General features: G+C 49.4%; 2 protein-coding genes across 2 annotated transcripts; both read right to left on the minus strand.

The window, feature by feature from the left end:
• Positions 1-4011: 4011 nt before the first annotated feature.
• On the minus strand, positions 4012-10903 carry LOC148832321 (uncharacterized). The gene is made up of 5 exons (XM_088918241.1): positions 9887-10903; positions 8098-9785; positions 6233-6350; positions 5636-5787; positions 4012-4861 (listed from the first exon to the last, which is right to left on the minus strand). Exons 1-5 carry the CDS (start codon positions 10010-10012, stop codon positions 4480-4482), a joined length of 2466 nt encoding a protein of 821 aa, XP_088774367.1. The 5' UTR covers positions 10013-10903; the 3' UTR covers positions 4012-4479.
• Positions 10904-14531: 3628 nt separating this feature from the next.
• On the minus strand, positions 14532-21398 carry tmem134 (transmembrane protein 134). The gene is made up of 8 exons (XM_088918242.1): positions 21193-21398; positions 20191-20431; positions 19313-19380; positions 18928-19017; positions 18307-18383; positions 17937-17981; positions 17049-17102; positions 14532-15476 (listed from the first exon to the last, which is right to left on the minus strand). Exons 2-8 carry the CDS (start codon positions 20398-20400, stop codon positions 15394-15396), a joined length of 627 nt encoding a protein of 208 aa, XP_088774368.1. The 5' UTR covers positions 20401-20431; positions 21193-21398; the 3' UTR covers positions 14532-15393.
• Between the last annotated feature and the right edge of the window lie 10 nt (positions 21399-21408).

A 21408-nucleotide genomic window follows, 5' to 3' on the forward strand; every position in this document is an offset into this window, starting at 1 on the left:
GGAACCGTGACGGTCACACAGGCAGCCTGCGTGTCCCCTGCGGAGTGTGTGTTCCCCCACTCAGCCCTGTTCCAGTAACTCGCAGCTCTGGGCTATTCCCTGCGTGCTTCCTGCAGGTTTCCCATTCATCCAGCATTTAGGTTTCTTATATTCCGGGATGACGCTATGAGTCCCATAGAGTCTCCATACTCTGATCTCTTGTCTGCATAACATCAAGCCCTGGTTGACATCAAATTCCTTGAAGCAAAAAACAGAAATTTTACTGGTGGGCCGCTAATGTCAGCTGGAACAATAATGGTGGATGGCTTCCCCATTCATACAGCCAGCAACCATATCACTCTGCAACTCACAACTGGCAACCCAGTTGTCAGTCTGAAGCTCAGCAGGTGTGAGCCTGGTCAGTACCTGGATGGGAGACTCCTGGGAAAAACTAAGGTTGCTGCTGGAAGAGGTGTTAGTGGGGCCAGCAGGGGGCGCTCACCCTCCAGTCCATGTGGGTCCTAATGCCCCAGTATAGTGACGGGGACACTATAGTGTAAACAGGCGCCGTCTTTCGGATGAAATGTAAAACCAAGGTCCTGACTCTCTGTGGTCATTAAAAATCCCAGGGTGTTTCTCTAAAAGAGTAGAGGTGTAACCCTGGTGTCCTGGCCAAATTTCCCATTGGCCCTTACCAATCATGGCCTCCTAATAATCCCCATCTATGAATTGGCTTCATCACTCTGCTCTCCTCCCCACTGAGAGCTGGTGTGTGGTGAGCGTTCTGGTGCACTATGGCAGCCATCGCATCATCCAGGTGGGGCTGCACACTGGTGGTGGTGGAGGAGAGTCCCCATTACCTGTAAAGCGCTTTGAGTGGAGTGTCCAGAAAAGCGCTATATAAGTGTAAGCAATTATTATTATTATACGTCAACTGTATTCTGGAATCTGGGAGTCACACTTGATCCTGTCCTGTCTTTTGAGCCTTCTGTGAAAAATTCAATTAAGACGTCTTTTTTTTCACTTTAGAAATACTGACCTCATTATTTCCATCAGTGTCTGATGCTGAGTGCCTGATTCATGCCTTTATAACATCGAGGCTTGATTTCTCCAACTCTGTTGCAGTATGTTGCAGTATGTCCAAAACTCTACAGTTAGACTTCTAGCGCACACTGGCAGCATATCACTCCTCCACTGAAGTCTCTCCATCGGCTGCCTGTTAAGTCAAGTATTGAATATTAGATCCTGTTATTGACCTTCCAGGCTCTAAACAATCTGGCTCCATGTTTACACTCCCTCCTGGAGACTCTTTCTCGTGTTTTATTTTTTCGCTTTTCCTTCTTTATCACCGTCTACAGTGTCCTTGGGTTTGGAAAGGTGCTTTATCAATGAGAAGTGTGATTATTATACAAAGGGAAGAGCATTTAAAGCTGTGAACAGGAGGCAGTTTACACCAAGGCTGGTGGGATGTGGAGTCATAGGGATGAACTTCTGGGACCAACTAATAAAATCAAGGATGTGATGATGTAAGTGGAGTGCTACAGGGGTCTGTACTGAGACCCCTGCTCATCTGAATTCTAGCAGTGATATAATAAGTGGGAAACCACAGGGGTCGGTACTGGGACCACGGCTTTTCTTTATTTGCTCTCTATGGGGCTCCTAGCATGAAATCAAACAAAATCAGAAATAGCTGCAACAATTCAAAAAAAGAACCCTGTGATTTCCAAGACACTGGCTGTCAGGTACACTACAGTGGTATGGTTTATATAATCAGTGGTCACTCGGTAACTAGCCATGAAATAAGAATGGTGGAATAAGATAGGAGCCAATTAGCCAGCCTATTTGGTTGTTAGTAGTTAGTACAGACCCCTAACTACACCACTAATTATATTACTGATATAAAGAGCAGTGGTCCCAGCACACAGGCCTGTGGGACTCCACTAATTGTATCATTGAGCCTTCTGAGAAAAGAAATACACCAGATCACCAGATGTATTTTAAGTATCCATTAGTGCTTTATCTAAGACTTCCAACAAGCTGATTAGGCAAGATCTTGCTTTTCTAAATATTATAAATGGTGACATAGACCTAATGTCTATGTGTAACAATACATATGATGACATGAAATCCCTCATTTAGACACAAAGTATTATTTGCTAGTGAATATATACTTTGGCTATAAAACAAACATAATAGTTTTGACTTCGCTGTCCAAATATTTTTGAATGCTGAGGTCTGTAAGAGTCTTTAAGATCTGCAAGATCATTGGCTGATGGCATTTAACCTCTTTCTAATACACTGCACTGCACAGAGGTGCATCAGGTGTAAAAGGGAAGACACAAGCCCTACAGGAGATGGGTGGCACTACAAACAGCAAAGAGACCTCAAGGGAGGTCAGTTGAGAAGGCGCAGGGCACAGTGAGACAGAGGAGAAGGACGCAGTGAGACAGAGGAGAAGGACACAGTGAGACAGAGGAGAAGGACACAGTGAGACACAGGAGAAAGACACAGTGAGACAGAGGAGAAGGACGCAGTGAGACAGAGGAGAAGGACACTGTGAGACAGAGGAGGAGAAGGACACAGTGAGACACAGGAGAAGGGCACAGTGAGACAGAGCAGGAGAAGGACACTGTGAGACAGAGGAGAAAGACACAGTGAGACAGAGGAGGATGTGAGTTTCACTGTTGACACCAGAAAGCAGTAGGACATGAGTTTCACCACAGACATGAGGAGGGCAATGCGCTCACAGTGAGGACAGAGTCCAGGATTGGTGCTGTTTGTCTTGGAGCCGTGCGGCACTGTTACAAGAAATCAGGAGTCTGGAACTGGCAGAGACTCTGATCAAACACACAGAGTGACTGAGGGAGCGGGCATTCCTGTCTCCCTGGGGCTTTCACTTTCAGAATGTCTCTTTCTTTCTCTCCCAATCCCACTCAACTCATCTTTCAAGACTCAGACAGCTCGGTCTCAATGTGATGTGGTCACAGAAGACAAAAGCATTGTGCTGAAACTGTGTAGCACAGTAGTAAAGTGTCATTTACAATACTGTGTACAATTTTAGTGACCATGTTATACCCAAGATATTGTTATCTGGAGTCAGTCCAGACATGGGCAACATGAGTGTCCCACACTAACAGACAGAAGGAACTGAGTCTCTTTAGTCTGAAGGGAGTTTCCCACACTGACAGGCTGAAGGAACTCAGTCTCTTTAGTCTGAAGGGAGTGTCCCACACTGACAGGCTGAAGGAACTGAGTCTCTCAAGTCTGAAGGGAGCTTCCCACACTGAAAGGCTGCAGGAACTCAGTCTCTTTAGTCTGAAGGGAGTTAAGTCCTGTATTTAAACAAAAAGAGTGGTGGGAGTGTGGGACAAGTGGTGTTGTAGCCAATACCCTGGCTTCTTTCAAGAAACACCAGGATGACATCCTCAACCACCAAACAGACTAAATGGACTGCCATATTTGAGACCGTGTTTTTTATGTGGGGAAGCAATAAACAACAAACAGAATACTCCAGAATACTTGCGTTTCTATAAACAAGTCTACCCATCCATCTTCTAGCTGCTTCATCCAATTCAGGGTTGTGGGGGAGCCAGAGCCTATCCCAGCAAGCAATGTGCCACACACACACTCACACCAGGGCCAGTTGTCCCAGTAGCCCATTCATCCACCAGCATGTCTTTGGACTGTGCGACGAAACTGGAGCACCCAGAGAAAACCCACAGGGAGAACATACAAACTCCACACAAACATCACCCCAGGAATCAAACCCAGGGCCCCAGGTCTGCAAGGCAGCAATCCTATCCACTGCACAACTGTGGGTTTTAAATCAAGTTCCAGCTTCGCAACACCTACATCTCTTTCAGATCATTGGACTCAGTTTCAGTCGGCAGACCTGATCTCAGGTTAAAGAAGTTAAAGCTCTTTAGTCCAGAACAGAGGGTGAGAGGAGATTTTAATTGAAGAATATAAGATTGTAAGGGACCAATATGAATAACCCGGAGTTCTGAAACAAAGACACAGGGTCACAAATGAAACTAGAAAGGAATTCATTTATATGGAGAATAGGAAATGTATCTTTACACAAAGAGGTGTGGGTGTATGAAACATCTTCCAAGCCAGGCAAGTGAGATTCACTTACTCAGCTACTAAACTGCCACACATTTTAGGCTTAAGAGTCTCTTCTCATTAGTTACCTTCCTCGTTTTTGTGTGTACCCTGTCTTTCCTCCCTCTGCTGCTCTCTCCTCTCCCTCTGTCTCCTGTGTCACTGTCTCCTGTCTCTGTCCCACTGTCTGTCCACTCTCTGTTAGTCTCCTCTTCCTCTGTTTCCTACGTCACAGTCTCCTGTCTCTGACCCACTGTATCTCCTCTCTCTGTTAGTCTCCTCTCCCTCTGTCTCCTATGTCACAGTCTCCTGTCTCTGTCCCACTGTCTGTCCACTCTCTGTTAGTCTCCTCTCCCTCTGTCTCCTCTCTCTGTCCCACTGTCTCTCCTCTCTCTGTTAGTCTTCTCTCCCTCTGTCTCCTGTGTCACAGTCTCCTGTCTCTGTCTCCCTGTCTCTCCTCCCTGTGCTACTCTCTTGTCCCTCTGTCTCGCCCCCTGTCTCCCTCTCTGTCCCGCCCTCCTGTCCCTCTCCCTCTCTCTGTCCTGTGGTCTCTCCGGACTCTGTGTTACTCTCTCCTCTCCCCTCCTCCTTATCTTCCTTGGTGTTTCCTGCAGTCTCTCCTTCTCTCGCTGAGTCCTTCTCCCTCCTCTCCCTCTCTGCTCTTGTACACTGGTTGTACAGTGACTGTAAGTATGTGAAGACACACAGGGGGTCAGGTCTGTTTCCCATCAGAAGCATGTCTGTCACATCCAGCAGCTGATCGCAGCCAGCCTCCTGCCTGAGAAACACAGACTGTCAGTGAAGAGACAGACAGGTCATCATCACACAGAGACTGGCAGTGAAGAGACAGACCGGTCTTCACACAGAGGCTGGCAGTGAAGAGACAGACCGGTCATCAGCACACAGAGACTGGCAGTGAAGAGACAGACCAGTCATCACACAGAGACTGGCAGTGAAGAGACAGACCAGTCATCACACAGAGACTGGCAGTGAAGAGACGGACCGGTCATCACACAGAGACTGGCAGTGAAGAGACAGACTGGTCATCACACAAAGACTGGCAGTGAAGAGACAGACAGGTCATCACACAGAGACTGGAAGTGAAGAGACAGACCAGTCATCACACAGAGACTGGCAGTGAAGAGACAGACTGGTCATCACACAGAGACTGGCAGTGAAGAGACAGACAGGTCATCACATGGAGACTGACTGGCAGTGAAGACACAGACCGGTCATCACACAGACAGGTAGTCACACAAGCACTGGCAGTGAATAGACAGACCGGTCATCACACAGAGACTGGCAGTGAAGAGACAAGCAGGTCATCACACAGAGACTGGCAGTGAAGACACAGACAGGACATCACACAGACAGGTCATCACACTAGCACTGGCAGTGAATAGAAAGACCGGTCATCACACAGACACTGGCAGTGAAGAGACAGACAGGCCATCACATGGAGACTGTCAGTGCAGAGACAGACAGGTCATCACACAGATACTGTCAATGTAGAGGCAGGTCATCACACAGAGAGCCTGGAAGGCAGACTCACTCTGCAGTGGTAAAGGCCAGGCTGAAGTTTCTCTCTCTGTCCTCAGCCCTCAGAGAAGAGAAGTCAAAGGCGTGAGGGAAGAAGTGGTGGACAAGAGCACAGAACGCCAGCCCATCAGACCAGGAGGAGGAGTAGTTCTCTATGGACACTCCCTGAGAGGAGAGACACCAGCATGGCTGAGCTGCCACACATACTGCACATTCTTAAATATAAACAGTCATACCTAGCAACCACTTCCTCCCCTTGTAGTACAGCCCCTCTACGCACAGATCAGGGGGGTTGTGGGTGATCTGGAGTACTGGACTTCACCCAGTGAAGTGACACACAGCAGCCCCACTGCACACAGATCAGGGCAGCAGAGAGGAACTGCTGCACTAGGGGGGTTGTGATCTTTAGGGAGGATCCAGCCCAGAGAGGGGTTCAGACAAGATACAGGGTGCCACATGCTCCACAGCCCTGCAGTCCAGAGCCCTGACAGCACCCCCATATATTGTCCTGTTCTGATGAAGTCTGGCTACGAAGAACCGTGTACACTGTAGTAAAGTGTCCGCTGCCTGGCACTCTGCTCATACAACTCGTTACTCTTGTTATTATTACCGGGTATCCCGCGGTCCTCTTGCGGCACCACTGCAGGAGGCGCTGTTTCACAGATGACCCGTCAGACACACCTGCCCTGCGCGACCTCTGAACTTTGAAGTTGGGGATAACAGGCCCCCTGAGTGAGAAACAGAGAGAGAGAATAATGCGTATGGTGCACTCCGGAAATGCTGATGACATTGAACAGGACAAATAGCAATCATCTAAAACCCAGTAATCTAAAGCCCAGGATGGCCCATGAGGAATGGTGTTCTAGAGCTGCTGTCTTTTCGGAAGCTCCCTTTCAACAGCATTTCACTCCTCAGAAACGTCAGCTTCCTGACAACCTTGAGTCCAATGCAAGTGGACGCTGTGCTGCAGTGCTCTGATCTGCCAGGAGGGGGCAGGCAGGTGTCAGACCAGAGAGGGAGAGGAAACATCCTCCACGTGCAGAATAAAACTCCTAACAGTGCGTGCAGGGCTGAATTAGGCCAATACCCATTATTGATAAACATACAGAAGAGAGTAATAAAGTATTGGCTACACCTAAAAAAACAGCGACCAAAATCACAAGGCCCTGCTGAGCCAAGAGCTGAGCCCAAAACAGAGCCCCCAGAGCCAGCTGGCCCTGAGGCTCACTGGCCGAGCCATACCGACACCAGCCAGCCTCCGGACAGCACTGCTAGAGCACCACAACTCAGACTCAACCACATCACAGCACAGATCAAACAGCAATATCTCACACACTGGGACACACACAAACACAACATAAACTGGAATGCTACAGAAACCTAAACAGACAATACACACTAGCCCAATATTTGACCAAGATAAGAAAGAGGGAAAAGAAACAGACCCTGACGAAGTACAGGCTCAGTGACCACAGCCTGGCCATAGAAACTGGGCGACACAGGCAGACCTGGCTGTCCAGAGAGGACAGGCTCAGTGACCACAGCCTGGACACAGACACTGGACACAGGCAGACCTGGCTGCCCAGAGAGGACAGGCTCAGTGACCACAGCCTGGCCATAGAAACTGGACACAGGCAGACCTGGCTGTCCAGAGAGGACAGGCTCAGTGACCACAGCCTGGACACAGAAACTAGACTCAGACAGACCTGGCTGTCCAGAGAGGACAGGCTCAGTGACACAGCCTGGCCATAGAAACTAGACACAGACAGACCCGGCTGTCCAGAGAGGACAGGCTGTGCTCCCACTGCCAGCGAGGAGAAACAGAGACAGAGGTACACTTTCTACTGCACTGTGACAGATACTCTGGGATTAGAGAAACCAAATTTACAAATCTAAATCCCAGAATTCCCACACCTGCCAGAATCGCAACAACTCCCAATCTTACTGACCCACTAAAGCAACAGGCCAGCCCCTCCTCCTGTGGCTCGTGAGGTGACTTGGCACAGGGACAGTGCACTGACCCACTGACAAGTTACTGTCCCAAGACACACTGAGACAGTGACACACTGACACCAGCTCCAGACACACTGACACTGACACACTGACTCCAGCTTCAGACACACTGACACTCTGAGAAACACTGACACACTGATACACTCTGAGACACACTGGGGCACACTGAGACACACTAATACACTCTGAGACACACTGCCATTCTGACACAATGACACACTCAGACACTGACACGTCTTATATTGATACAGGTACTCCTCCTTTGTAAGAATGGCTTGATTGCTGGGTATGTATTAGTGCAGTAGTTACTACATGCTCATGTGCGTGTAGTCAGTGTAAAGGGTACGGAGACAGTACATGAATGCTGCCCTGAGAGCAGTCAGTCCTCAGTGATCAGACAGCTGCTCACACACAACAGGCCCTACAGGATCCAAGCACAGTGGCACAGTCAGACAGACTCACTCGGGGCAGCTCTGCTGGAACTTGGCCAGGATGTCCTTCTTCGTCCCTCCCGCAGAGGATCGAGGGGCTGTTCTGGAGCGAGGGAGTGAGACAGAGCTTGGGGAGCTGGAAGACTTTGGGGTGATGGGCGCACTCTTCTTCTTCCTTGGCCCCTCCCCCCTGTTCCCAGCATGCTTCTCTTCTTCAGCGACACGTCTGGCCCCCTGCTGTCCTGCAGTGTCGCCTTTCTCCGGAGCCCTGCCCTTTCCACTGACCGAAGCCACAACCGTGTCTGTTGTAGGAGTGGCCATGTGCTCCGAGGGTACCTCCCCTTCATCCGTAACCCCACCCTTTCCACTGACCGAAGCCACAGCTGTGTCTGTTGTAGGAGTGGCCATGTGCTCTGAGGGTACCTCCCCTTCATCCGTAACCCCACCCTTTCCACTGACCGAAGCCACAGCCGTGTCTGTTGTAGGCATCGCCATGTCCTCCGGGGGCACTTCCCCTTCATCCGTAACCCCGCCCTTTCCACTGACCGAAGCCACAACCGTGTCTGTTGTAGGAGTGGCGATGTGCTCCGAGGGCACCTCCCCTTCATCCGTAACCCCACCCTTTCCACTGACCGAAGCCACAGCTGTGTCTGTTGTAGGAGTGGCCATGTGCTCTGAGGGTACCTCCCCTTCATCCGTAACCCCACCCTTTCCACTGACCGAAGCCACAGCTGTGTCTGTTGTAGGAGTGGCGATGTGCTCCGAGGGTACCTCCCCTTCATCCGTAACCCCGCCCTTTCCACTGACCGAAGCCACAGCTGTGTCTGTTGTAGGAGTGGCCATGTGCTCTGAGGGTACCTCCCCTTCATCCGTAACCCCACCCTTTCCACTGACCGAAGCCACAGCTGTGTCTGTTGTAGGAGTGGCCATGTGCTCTGAGGGTACCTCCCCTTCATCCGTAACCCCACCCTTTCCACTGACCGAAGCCACAGCCGTGTCTGTTGTAGGAGTGGCCATGTGCTCCGAGGGCACCTCCCCTTCATCCGTAACCCCACCCTTTCCACTGACCGAAGCCACAGCTGTGTCTGTTGTAGGAGTGGCCATGTGCTCCAAGGGTACCTCCTTTTCATCCATAACCCCGCCCTTGCCTCTGACCGAAGCCACAGCCGTGTCTGTTGTAGGCGTCGCCATGTCCTCCGGGGGTACTTCCCCTTCCACCTGAGCCACACCCCCTCCACTGACTGAGACCCCATCTGTGTCTGATGTAGGCGTGGTCTTGAGCTCACAGGGTACCTCCTCTTCGTCTTGAGTCACGCCCCTTCCATTGACCGAAGCCACGGCTGAGTCTGAAGTGGGCGTGGCCACCCGCTCCGAAGGTACCTTCCCTTCTTCTGGAGTCTCACTCCCTCCGCTGGCCGCGCTCATGGCTGTGTCTGCTGTGGGCGTCACCTTGCCCTCACTGGCACTGTGCTCATGTGAGGAAGGCAGATCTTGATGGACACTAGACTCACGCTCCGGTGTGCAGATCCCTTCCTCTTTTTCATCCACGTGTTCTTCAGAGTCTTGGCTATTCACAGCCTCACCTTCTCCTCCTAGGGACACCGTTTCTTCTGGGGACTCCTCAACCTCCTCTTTGTCTTCAGAAGAAGCTCCTCTCACGACCACATCCCCATCTTCCAGCTCTATGGATACACCTCCTTCTCCAGCTCCACTTTCCTCCTGTGTGGAGAACAACACAGAGACAGACAGATTATAATGACAACATACACAGCATAATACGAATGGTGAGGATGATGAAGGTGACAATAAAGATAAGTGACCTTGTCCCGGTTCTCTTCAGACTGGTTGGTCAGTTCCAAGCTCTCTGAATCCTCCCGAGCAGGTGCTGTAGGGTCCCTTGTGTCTCTGTCCACACCTGGTGAGTCCATTTTCAAATCGCAATTCATTAACTGACTAATTAATACACACTGTGAATAGTGCAGGCTACTCTGAAAGCAAGAAACCTCAGCCTCCGGGTCTCTGTCTGACTCCTTCAGCGATTCCTCCCTCTGTTTCCAGACGCTCTCTCAGTGCCACATCGCCAGTGTGCTCCTCTCTCTCCCTCTGTGATAATAAAGGTCACAGAGACCAGGCAGGAATCCCAAAATAGACACACAGGTCTTCACATAGCAGCTGCTGTCTCTGAAACTCTACACCAAGAGACAACACACACAGCAACTCACAAACAAACAGACAACACACACTGTCACACAGCGACTCACAAACTGACAGACAACACACAGTGACACACAGCTACTCACACACTGACACACAACACACATTGACACACAACACACACAGCAACTCACAAACTGGCAGACAACACACTGACACACAGCAACTCACAAACTGACAGACAACACACACTGTCACACAGCAACTGACACACTGACACACAACACACACAGCAACTCACAAACTGACAGACACACACTGGCACGCAGCAGCTCACAAACTGACAGACAACACACACTGACAAAAAGCAACTCACACACTGATAGACAACACACACTGACACACAACACAGTGTGCCACAGTATGTTCATATTATATATTATACACTAGTTTGTCTGTATTATGTTATATCTTATAATTTTTAAACTAGTGTGTCTACAGCCCCTTGTCTTACTATAGTTTCAAGTCAGTGAGTCTGTACTGTATTAACCCCTCTCTCTCAGTGCAGTGTTAATGTACTGGAGTGTCCAGTCAGTGTGTCTGGACTGTATTAACCCCTCTCTCTCAGTGCAGTGTTAATGTACTGGAGTGTCCAGTCAGTGTGTCTGGACTGTATTAACCCCTCTCTCTCAGTGCAGTGTTAATGTACTGGAGTGTCCAGTCAGTGTGTCTATACTGTATTAACCCCTCTCTCTCAGTACAGTGTTAATGTACTGGAGTGTCCAGTCAGTGTGTCTGTACTGTATTAACCCCTCTCTCTCAGTGCAGTGTTAATGTCCTGTAGTGTCCAGTCAGTGTGTCTGGACTGTATTAACCCCTCTCTCTCAGTGCAGTGTTAATGTACTGGAGTGTCCAGTCAGTGTGTCTGGACTGTATTAACCCCTCTCTCTCAGTGCAGTGTTAATGTCCTGTAGTGTCCAGTCAGTGTGTCTGTACTGTATTAAACCCTCTCTCTCAGTGCAGTGTTAATGTACTGGAGTGTCCAGTCAGTGTGTCTGTGCTGTATTAACCCCTCTCTCTCTCTCAGTGCAGTGTTAATGTACTGTATTTAGTGTATCTGAAATCTTCTACTATTTCTCAGTCAATCAGCACTAACCAGGTGTCTTCAAACATTTCTTAAACTGACTTCAACTGTCATTATCAACCCCCACCTCTTAGAATCACCTCAACACATGTGTCTTTATCTCTGTCAGCAGCTCCATTAAAATATATCCAGGGTTCAGCTCTTTACTTTCTCAGTACTTTTCCTCTTATAACACAAGACATATTACAACGTACAGTATTAGATTAGAGTACTTTACTGTGGGGTATTAGACTGCAGTACTTTACTATGAGGTATTAGACTACTCTACTTTACTGTGGGGTGTTAGACTGCAGTACTTTACTGTGGGGTATTAGACTGCAGTACTTTACTGTGGGGTGTTAGACTGCAGTACTTTACTGTGGGGTATTAGACTGCAGTACTTTACTGTGGGGTGTTAGACTGCAGTACTTTACTGTGGGGTATTAGACTGCAGTACTTTACTGTGGGGTGTTAGACTGCAGTACTTTATTGTGGGTTGTTAGACTGCAGTACTTTACTGTGGGGTGTTAGACTGCAGTACTTTATTGTGGCTTGTTAGACTGCAGTACTTTACTGTGAGGTGTTAGACTGCAGTACTTTACTGTGAGGTGTTCGAATGTAGTACTTTACTGTGGGGTCTTAGTCTGTATTACGTTGCTATTCAATGCCGGAGACCCTCTTAGAATTATTGAGTAAAACAAATTATTTCACATTATGAAATGATTGTTTTGTGCAAGACCTCCAGGCGTATGAGTCACCTCTAGTCCCATGTAGCTCAAAATCATCCTGGTGTAATTTTTAACTGAAGCACTAGCTAGATTACTGATATTGGGGTTGTCCAGCTGTAACTGCATTGTTGGCTTAATTCAACTCCTCTCGGGAATCTCCAGCATGGCTCGTTCTTCAGGGATAACTGTCCTCTCGGGAACCTCCAGCACTTCTTGTTCTCCAGGGAAAACTGTCCTCACAGGAATCTCCAGCACGGCCCGTTCTCCAGGGAAAACTGTCCTCACAGGAATCTCCAGCACGGCCCGTTCTCCAGGGAAAACTGTCCTCTCGGGAATCTCCAGCACGGCCCGTTCTCCAGGAACAACTATCCTCTCGGGAATCTCCAGCACTTCTCGTTCTCCAGGGAAAACTGTCCTCTTGGGAATCTCCAGCACGGCTCGTTCTCCAGGGAAAACTGTCCTCTCGGGAATCTCCAGCATGGCTCGTTCTCCAGGGAAAACTGTCCTCACGGGAATCTCCAGCATGGCCCGTTCTCCAGGGAAAACTGTCCTCTCGGGAATCTCCAGCACGGCTTATTCTCCAGGGAAAACTGTCCTCTCGGGAATCTCCAGCACTTCTCGTTCTTCAGGGACAACTGTCCTCTCGGGAATCTCCAGCACGGCTCGTTCTCCAGGGAAAACTGTCGCCTCAGGAATCTCCAGCACTTCTCGTTCTCCAGGGAAAACTGTCCTCTCGGGAATCTCCAGCACGGCTCGTTCTCCAGGGAAAACTGTCCTCTCAGGAATCTCCAGCACTTCTCGTTCTCCAGGGAAAACTGTCCTCTCGGGAATCTCCAGCACTTCTCGTTCTCCAGGGAAAACTGTCCTCTCGGGAATCTCCAGCACTTCTCGTTCTCCAGGGAAAACTGTCCTCTCGGGAATCTCCAGCACAGCTCGTTCTCCAGGGAAAACTGTCCTCTCGGGAATCTCCAGCACGGCTCATTCTCCAGGGAAAACTGTCCTCACGGGAATCTCCAGCACTTCTCGTTCTCCAGGGACAACTGTCCTCTCGGGAATCTCCAGCACTTCTCATTCTCCAGGGAAAACTGTCCTCTCGGGGTATCTCCAGCACGACTCGTTCTCCAGGGAAAACTGTCCTCTCAGGAATCTCCAGCACTTCTAGATCTCCAGGGAAAACTGTCCTCACGGGAATCTCCAGCACAGCTCATTCTCCAGGGAAAACTGTCCTCTCGGGAATCTCCAGCACGGCCCGTTCTCCAGGGACAACTGTCCTCTCGGGAATCTCCAGCACGGCCCGTTCTCCAGGGACAACTGTCCTCTCGGGAATCTCCAGCACTTCTCGTTCTCCAGGGAAAACTGTCCTCTCGGGAATCTCCAGCACTTCTCGTTCTCCAGGGACAACTGTCCTCACAGGAATCTCCAGCATGGCTCGTTCTCCAGGGAAAACTGTCCTCACGGGAATCTCCAACAAAGCTCCAGCTTAGCCTATGTCCAAGAGGAAACAACCTGTAAAGAATCACCATCACAGACTCACAACTTTTATTTTGAATGCTCAGGGGGATCCATAAGAAAGGTTAGATACAAGAGGAGGGCACTCAGCCCATTGTTCCAACTGAAAAGGGTCTGTAACATCATTTGCCTTCACTGAATGCCTATAGCAATTCCTGAGCCAGTCCTGGAGCAGGTGACTGGGGACTCAGCTTACAGCCACAGAGGTATTCTCGAAACACTGGCTCTGGAGATGACTGGTGTCAACAAACAGACAAAGCCAAGGTAAAGGAGGAACCGAAGGCCTGACAGCGAGAGACCAGTACCGACAGAAACAGTCAGAATTCAAGGTCAGACACCAAGAGACAGGTACTGAAAGGGACAGACAGAACCGAACGCCAGAAAGCGAGACACCGGTACTGAGGGGGACAGATGGAACTGAACCTCCGACAGTGAGAGACGGGTGTTGAGAGAGACAGGACTGTCCACATGGGAACGTTTGAAAGTGAGAGACCTGTGCTGAACCAAAGGTCCAAACCCATCAACGGTGAAACCAGTAAGGTTGACAATGAAGAAGCCAGGAGACAGCCCTGATGGGGGTCGTCAGGGAGCCACTAGAGACTGAGGAACTTCTCCATGTCATGTTCTGTTCGCTGGGAGAGCTCTACTGGACCTGACCAGCCTGTAACAAGATCCAAGACCCTCTCGACCGCTGCCTCTACTGGATCCACCCTTCCATGCTTTGGTCTTCTCAGCAGGGTCCAGACTGACGCACAGAGCCCCTCACAGCGCGCTGGGTTGCAGGGGGACGTTTTTTAAAGCTTCACTCTGAGAAAGATCTGAAGGTTTCATTCACCAGCTTCTAGGTCCACACAGGGGACCATAACCCGTCCAACCTGAGTTCTGCTGGTGCCTGCCAAGATCACAACCGGCCAGCAGAACAGAAGCAAGTCACAGCCCGTACACAGATCGTTTTTTATTTTTCTCTGTTTTTTATTGTCAGCTTCATCCTCAGTTTATTTTGGCACAGGTACAGAGACATGAAGTTTTCACTCTGTAAATGACAGACAGACACACTGAGACACAAACAAGCAGACAGACAGTCACTCCCACAGACAGACACTCAGTGGTTGTTCCACAGTACATCAGAGCCATTAAGGAATCACACAACAAGTTCATGAACAGGGACACTGGAAGAAGCCAGTCATTCTCTTCCACTGTAGTGATAAAACCCATGATTGTGCTATATAACACACCCGAATGAATCATTGCAATATTAAAATCAAAACAGGAAATTCAAAAACAAAAAGAAAAAGTAGAAATACAGTAATTAGGTAAAATACTGATTAGTTATTAACTGGGATTATAATTAGACACCCAGTGACACTGACAGCAGTCTGAGACACTCCAAGCTGTACTGGACTGACTTTACTGTGATCTTGATTAGTTATTAACTGGGACTATAATTGGACTCCCAGTGACACTGACTGCAGTCTGAGACACTCCCGGCTGTATTGGACTGACTTTACTGTTAGCTGGATTAGTTATTAAGTGAGATTATAATCATACTCAATTGACACTAACAGAGCAGTCTGAGACACTCCAGACTTTACTGTGAAAGTGATGTGTCAGAGAAGGAGGAAAAGATAACCCGAATTACTATTATCTGAATTTACTATTATTCTGCAGTTCAAAATAGACACAATGCAGAACAAATGTAAATGCATAAAAACTGAAAATACCCATGGTTAAGATGTGTTTCAAACATCAAAGATGTCACAGAGAGGTGAGAGTTCAAACATGTCTTGGAGGTCAAAGGTTAAGAATTCAAATGTCACTTCTCAAAGTAAGGCAGGTAGAAGAACCGGAATCCTCTCTTCCCTTGGACAGCGCAGTAGATAAAGATGACATGATACACTGAGAGAAAGAGAGACAGGTTATTACTTACCAGGACTGCCTAGATACTCCAGTACATTAACACTGCACTGAGAGAGAGGGGTTAATACAGTACAGACACACTGACTGGACACTACAGTACATTAACACTGCACTGAGAGAGAGGGGTTAATACAGTCCAGACACACTGACTGGACACTCCAGTACATTAACACTGCACTGAGGCTGTGATGAGGCTGAACAAGCTCATCAGGAGAGCAAGCTCTGCCATTGGGTTTGACCTGGACTCCTTGGAGGTAGTGGCTGAGAGGAGAATGATGTCCAAACTAGAGGCCATCATGGACAACTTCTCCCATCCCCTCTATGACAGGCTTGCAGGAATGAAGAGCACGTTCAGCAATAGACTGATTCATCCACGGTGCGACAGGGAGCGCTACAGAAGGTCATTCTTGCCGTCTGCCATAAGACTGTACAACGCATCCACCTTGCGTCTTGGCAGAGGCAACATCGACAGTGACCTGTTTCTGGACTAAACGCATCTACACATCTACTGCTACATCTGTTCTCTTTCTTTTTCTTTTTCTTTTTCCCGTTTACAACCACATTTTGTGCAATATATGCCAGGGACCTGTGCAATACATTTATATTTATATCTATAGTTACATCTATATTTATATTCATATGTGTGATATGAGTGTGATACGATTTTCTGTGTACTGTTCTGTTCTAGTTTGTTCTTGTGCGTCCGGACTGTGAGTAACTCTTGTATTGTATTGTATGTATTGTACCATTATTATATAATTCGTTACACTGTTACACTGTGGCTGTGTTGTGTGTGTTGTAAGCTGCTGTTGCACTGCAATTTCCCTCACGGGATCAATAAAGTATCTATCTATCACTGAGAAAGAGGGGTTAATACAGCACAGACACACTGACTGGACACTCCAGTACATTAACACTGCACTGAGAGAGAGGGGTTAATACAGCACAGACACACTGACTGGACACTCCAGTACATTAACACTGCACTGAGAGAGAAGGGTTAATACAGTCCAGACACACTGACTGGACACTCCAGTACATTAACACTGCACTGAGGGTGTTTGGTCTATGGAAGCAGTGTGGAACCGTGGTTCTGGACTCAGACATGGAAGGTTTTGGCTTTAAATTCCAGGTGAGATCTACGTCCACCTGTATGAGTCTGCAGGTGTAATCACAGCCCTTAAGGTTGATGTAGTTAATTGATGGGACTACTGTGTGAAATCATCCAGTATGTTGGAAGATGGTGTGACTAGCTGACTAGACCGTCGCTGCCCACTGTATTCTGTAGGCCAGGACGTATACTGTTCCCACAAAGATCGCTCTCTTTGACAGGCAAGAGGCTAGAAAATCACAGGGACTGACTGCTGCCGCTGCAATCAAGAATCTTTCGTGTGCATGAAGGGACTGCTGGTCCCTCTGATACTCCGAGGTTAGGCTGAGGCTCATGTCCGATCAGGAATGAATGACAGCTGCCAGGGACCACTGCTCCCAATACTAAACACACTTCATGAACCACATAACAAAACAAGTCCCAGACGATCCAACACGTACCTCCGGGAATGAAGAGGAGGAAACCAGGAACAAAGAAGATGGCACTGGACACACCTGGAGAGAGATCACGCCAAGACACACTGAGAGACCCCAAGATACCCCGAGACACACTGACACACTGACACCAGCTCCAGGACACTCTGAGACACTGACACACTGACCACTGACACCAGCTCCAGGACACTCTGAGACACTGACACACTGACACACTGACACACTGACCACTAACCACTAACCACTGACCACTGACCACTGACCACTGACCACTGACCACTGACCACTGACCACTGACCACTGACACCAGCTCCAGGACACTCTGAGACACTGACACACTGACACACTGACACACTGACACACTGATCACTGACACCAGCTCCAGGACACTCTGAGACACTGACACACTGACACACTGACAGACTGACACCAGCTCCAGGACACTCTGAGACACTGACACACTGACAGACTGACACCAGCTCCAGGACACTCTGAGACACCGACACACTGACACCAGCTCCAGGACGCACTGACAGACAAGATAACACACAGACACAGTGACTGAAAGACAGACAGGACGAGAGACTGACTGAGCACACAGATAGCACACAGGCACACTGACAGAGAGACAGACAGGACGAGAGACTGACTGAGCACACAGATAGAACACAGGCACACTGACTGAGAGACAGACAGGACGAGAGACTGACTGAGCACACAGATAGCACACAGGCACACTGACAGAGAGACAGACAGGACGAGAGACTGAGCACACAGATAGAACACAGGACACTGACTGAGAGACAGACAGGATGAGAGACTGACTGAGCACACAGATAGCACACAGGCACACTGACAGAGAGACAGACAGGACGAGAAGGGGGTATTATTTACCTGCAGCAGGATTCATCTGTACAGCTATACCAGCGAGTATCAGAGCTGGAACAGAGGGGAGGCACCAGGTCAGAGGGTAACAACACAAGATTTTCTTTTTTCTAATGGAATAGGACAGAACCAGTGGCCAGCAGGTCTGATTCTTATTTTATATCCTATTACTAATTATCCCCCTGTGGCAGACACGTCACCCCTAAACCACACCCACCTCCCCCACCGCAGACACGTCCCCCCTAAACCACACCCTCCCCCGGTCGCAGACACGTTACCCCTAAACCACCCCCCTTCCCAGCCGCAGACACAGACGGACAGACGGACAGACGGACAGACGGACAGACGGACAGAGGAGAAGACAGAGAGACGGACAGACCCAGTCCAGTGAACAGCAGCAGGAAGGAGGCGCAGACGACTCTCCTGTTCTTCAGGATCAGGGGGTGTCGTGTCCAGCTGTGGAAACAGCAGCAAACTGAACGCCATGACTAACTGGACCCTCCCCTGCTGTGAGGTCATATCCTTGCAGTAACACCCCCCCGCAGTGACACCCCCACGTAGTCAGGTCACAGAGTGTCACAAACCTCCCTGCAGTGACACCCCCAGTGAGGTCACACAGTGTCACAACCACCCCCCCCCCTGTATAGTGACACCCCCTTGCAGTCAGGTCACACAGTATCACAACACCCCCTTGCAGAGACTCCCCCTCAAAGTTGACCTCCCCCGTGCAGCTCAACAACATCCCATGAAAGTCCCAGTCCCAGAGAAGAAGACAGGCAGGAGAACTGACCGACCAGCTCTGTCATGTCACCTTCAGTGGCAGAGTCAAAAACACCCACAGCTGAAGCACCGAAGACTTCCTCACACACTGCCTCCCCTTGTCCACACTCACCTGTCTGCTGCCAGCTGCACTTCCCCTCTGCCTGCGAAGGACTGGGAGGCGCTGTCCCGCTGGAAAACGCAGTTCGGGACAGTGGAGAGACTTCTCCTTCAGACTCACCTGAAACACTCCCTGTAGGACCGCTGGGTGCTGGAGCTCAGAGTACTGAAGGACCACTGAGAGCTTCGAGTGGACAGAGAGCTGGGATCCCTGAGAGACAGAGAGGTCAATACAGACACTGACTGGACACTCCAGTACATTAACACTGCACTGAGAGAGAGGGGTTAATACAGCACAGACACACTGACTGGACACTACAGTACATTAACACTGCACTGAGAGAGAGGGGTTAATACAGTACAGACACACTGACTGGACACTCCAGTACATTAACACTGCACTGAGAGAGAGGGGTTAGTGACAGAGGAGACAAGAGGAAGGATCCCTATGTAATTCAAATAAGCAGTCAGAGAGACAGATTCTCAGACGCAGCAGAGAACCAGACCTGATTTTGAAGAAACTGTTAAAGGCATGTCCACCAGAACTCAACCCGTCCTCATCGTTCTGCAGGTTCTGATGGACAGACAGACAGACAGAACCAGTTATTGCTTAAGAGGAAAGTTCACAATCACATCGTATTAACTCATCCATTCATTTACTCAAGGACGCCCCGTCCTCTCTGTCTTGTATTTCTCTTAGTATTACTTCTTTAGGGTCAGTTTCCACAGAGAGACACCAGGGTCAGTCTCCACACAGACACCCATAGAGAGACTCCAGGGTCAGTCTCCACACAGACACCCACAGAGAGACTCCAGGGTCAGTCTCCACACAGACACCCACAGAGAGACTCCAGGGTCAGTCTCCACACAGATACCCACAGAGAGACTCCAGGGTCAGTGTCCACAGTGAGACACCCACAGAGAGACTCCAGTGTCAGAGTCCACAGAGAGACAACCACAGAGAGACTCCAGTGTCAGAGTCCACAGAGAGACACCCACAGAGAGACTCCAGGGTCAGTGTCCACACAGACACCCACAGAGAGACTCCAGGGTCAGTGTCCACAGTGAGACACCCACAGAGAGACTCCAGGGTCAGTGTCCACAGTGAGACACCCACAGAGAGACTCCAGGGTCAGTGTCCACAGTGAGACACCCATAGAGAGACTCCAGGGTCAGTGTCCACAGTGAGACACCCACAGAGAGACTCCAGGGTCAGTGTCCACAGTGAGACACCCATAGAGAGACTCCAGGGTCAGTGTCCACAGACTCCAGGGTCAGTGTCCACAGCGAGACACCCATAGAGAGACTCCAGAGTCAGTGTCCTCTCCCTCTCTCCCCTGTTCCAGTGTTTGTCCCCAGTCCCCAGTCCCCAGTCCCCTGGTACCTGGTATTTCAGGCTGGACTGGTCAGCCTGTGCGGAGGAAGACACCCCGATGGTCGTGTTCGTGGTTTTGGCTGGTCCCGTGTTGGCAGACTGTCGTGTGAAGCTGAGCGTCCCAAACCTGGAACCCCCTTCAGCCCCCTCTCTCCCGACCTCGGCCTCCTCGTCCCCGTCCAGGGAGAAGGCGTCGTCAATATTGAACTGAGTCGCCATGGCAACTATAGTCTCCCTCCTGACACTGACACTGAGGGGGACACGAACAAGGTCAGCCTGAACACCCCGAAACACCACCCCCGCTCGAGGTACAAGTCCTACTCTTCCTCATCACACACGGCCCTGACTACAGCTGGCATAGTGCCGTCTGGAGGTTCTAGAGTAATACCGAACAGTGCAGCACCACCGCACAATGAATTATACACTAAACCACATCAACAGCACAACAGTCCTGCTAACTGTATAACGGACTATCGCAGGGTAGAATTTAGTGCCTTGCTGTAGGTGCAGTTTAATGTATAACGCAGTATTATACTGTAGAATCAGTTTACTGCATAATGGATTACTGCATTGTAGACTTAGTTTACTGCATCATGGGACACATTCTAAGTATAGTTTCCTGTAGGATGAGTACTATGGAGTATTTAGTGTAGGCACAAATAACTGTAAACTGTATTTACTGAAGGCATAAATAATTGTGAAATATTATACTGTAGTGTTGGCACAGCTTGCTATAATAAAGTACAGTATACTGTGCTGTACCATGGTGTAAGTTTTGCAATCTGTAGTGCACTGTCTATTGAAGTGTACATGTTACTGTATAATAATGCACCGAGCTGTACTGTATGGTCTGTTGTGGGTATTTGGTGAGGGTGTATTGTACGTGTTAGTGTACAACATGACCCTCAGGTGTACTGTATGGTCTGTTGTGGGTATTTGGTCACGGTGTATTGTACGTGTTACTGTATGATAACGTATTGAACTGGGAGCCCCAGTCCCAGCTGGTCTTACTTCTTTCCCGCTTGGGTATCCGGTCCTAGCACCGTTCGATCCTGACCGCTCCTCCTCCTTCAACGAGTGATGCAGTCCTGAACTCAAAAACCAAAACAAACCATTAAGTATTTTTCGCAGATCCGGCACAACCCCGGCACTCCAAAACTTAAACTTCCCAAACTTTGTTTCCTCTTTCCAGAACGGCGATCGACAGGCGATGTCTGGTTTGAAGAA

This window comes from Atractosteus spatula, chromosome 6 (genome assembly GCF_055471065.1).
Source record: "Atractosteus spatula isolate fAtrSpa1 chromosome 6, fAtrSpa1.hap1, whole genome shotgun sequence".
In the NCBI taxonomy this organism is placed as follows: domain Eukaryota; kingdom Metazoa; phylum Chordata; class Actinopteri; order Semionotiformes; family Lepisosteidae; genus Atractosteus; species Atractosteus spatula.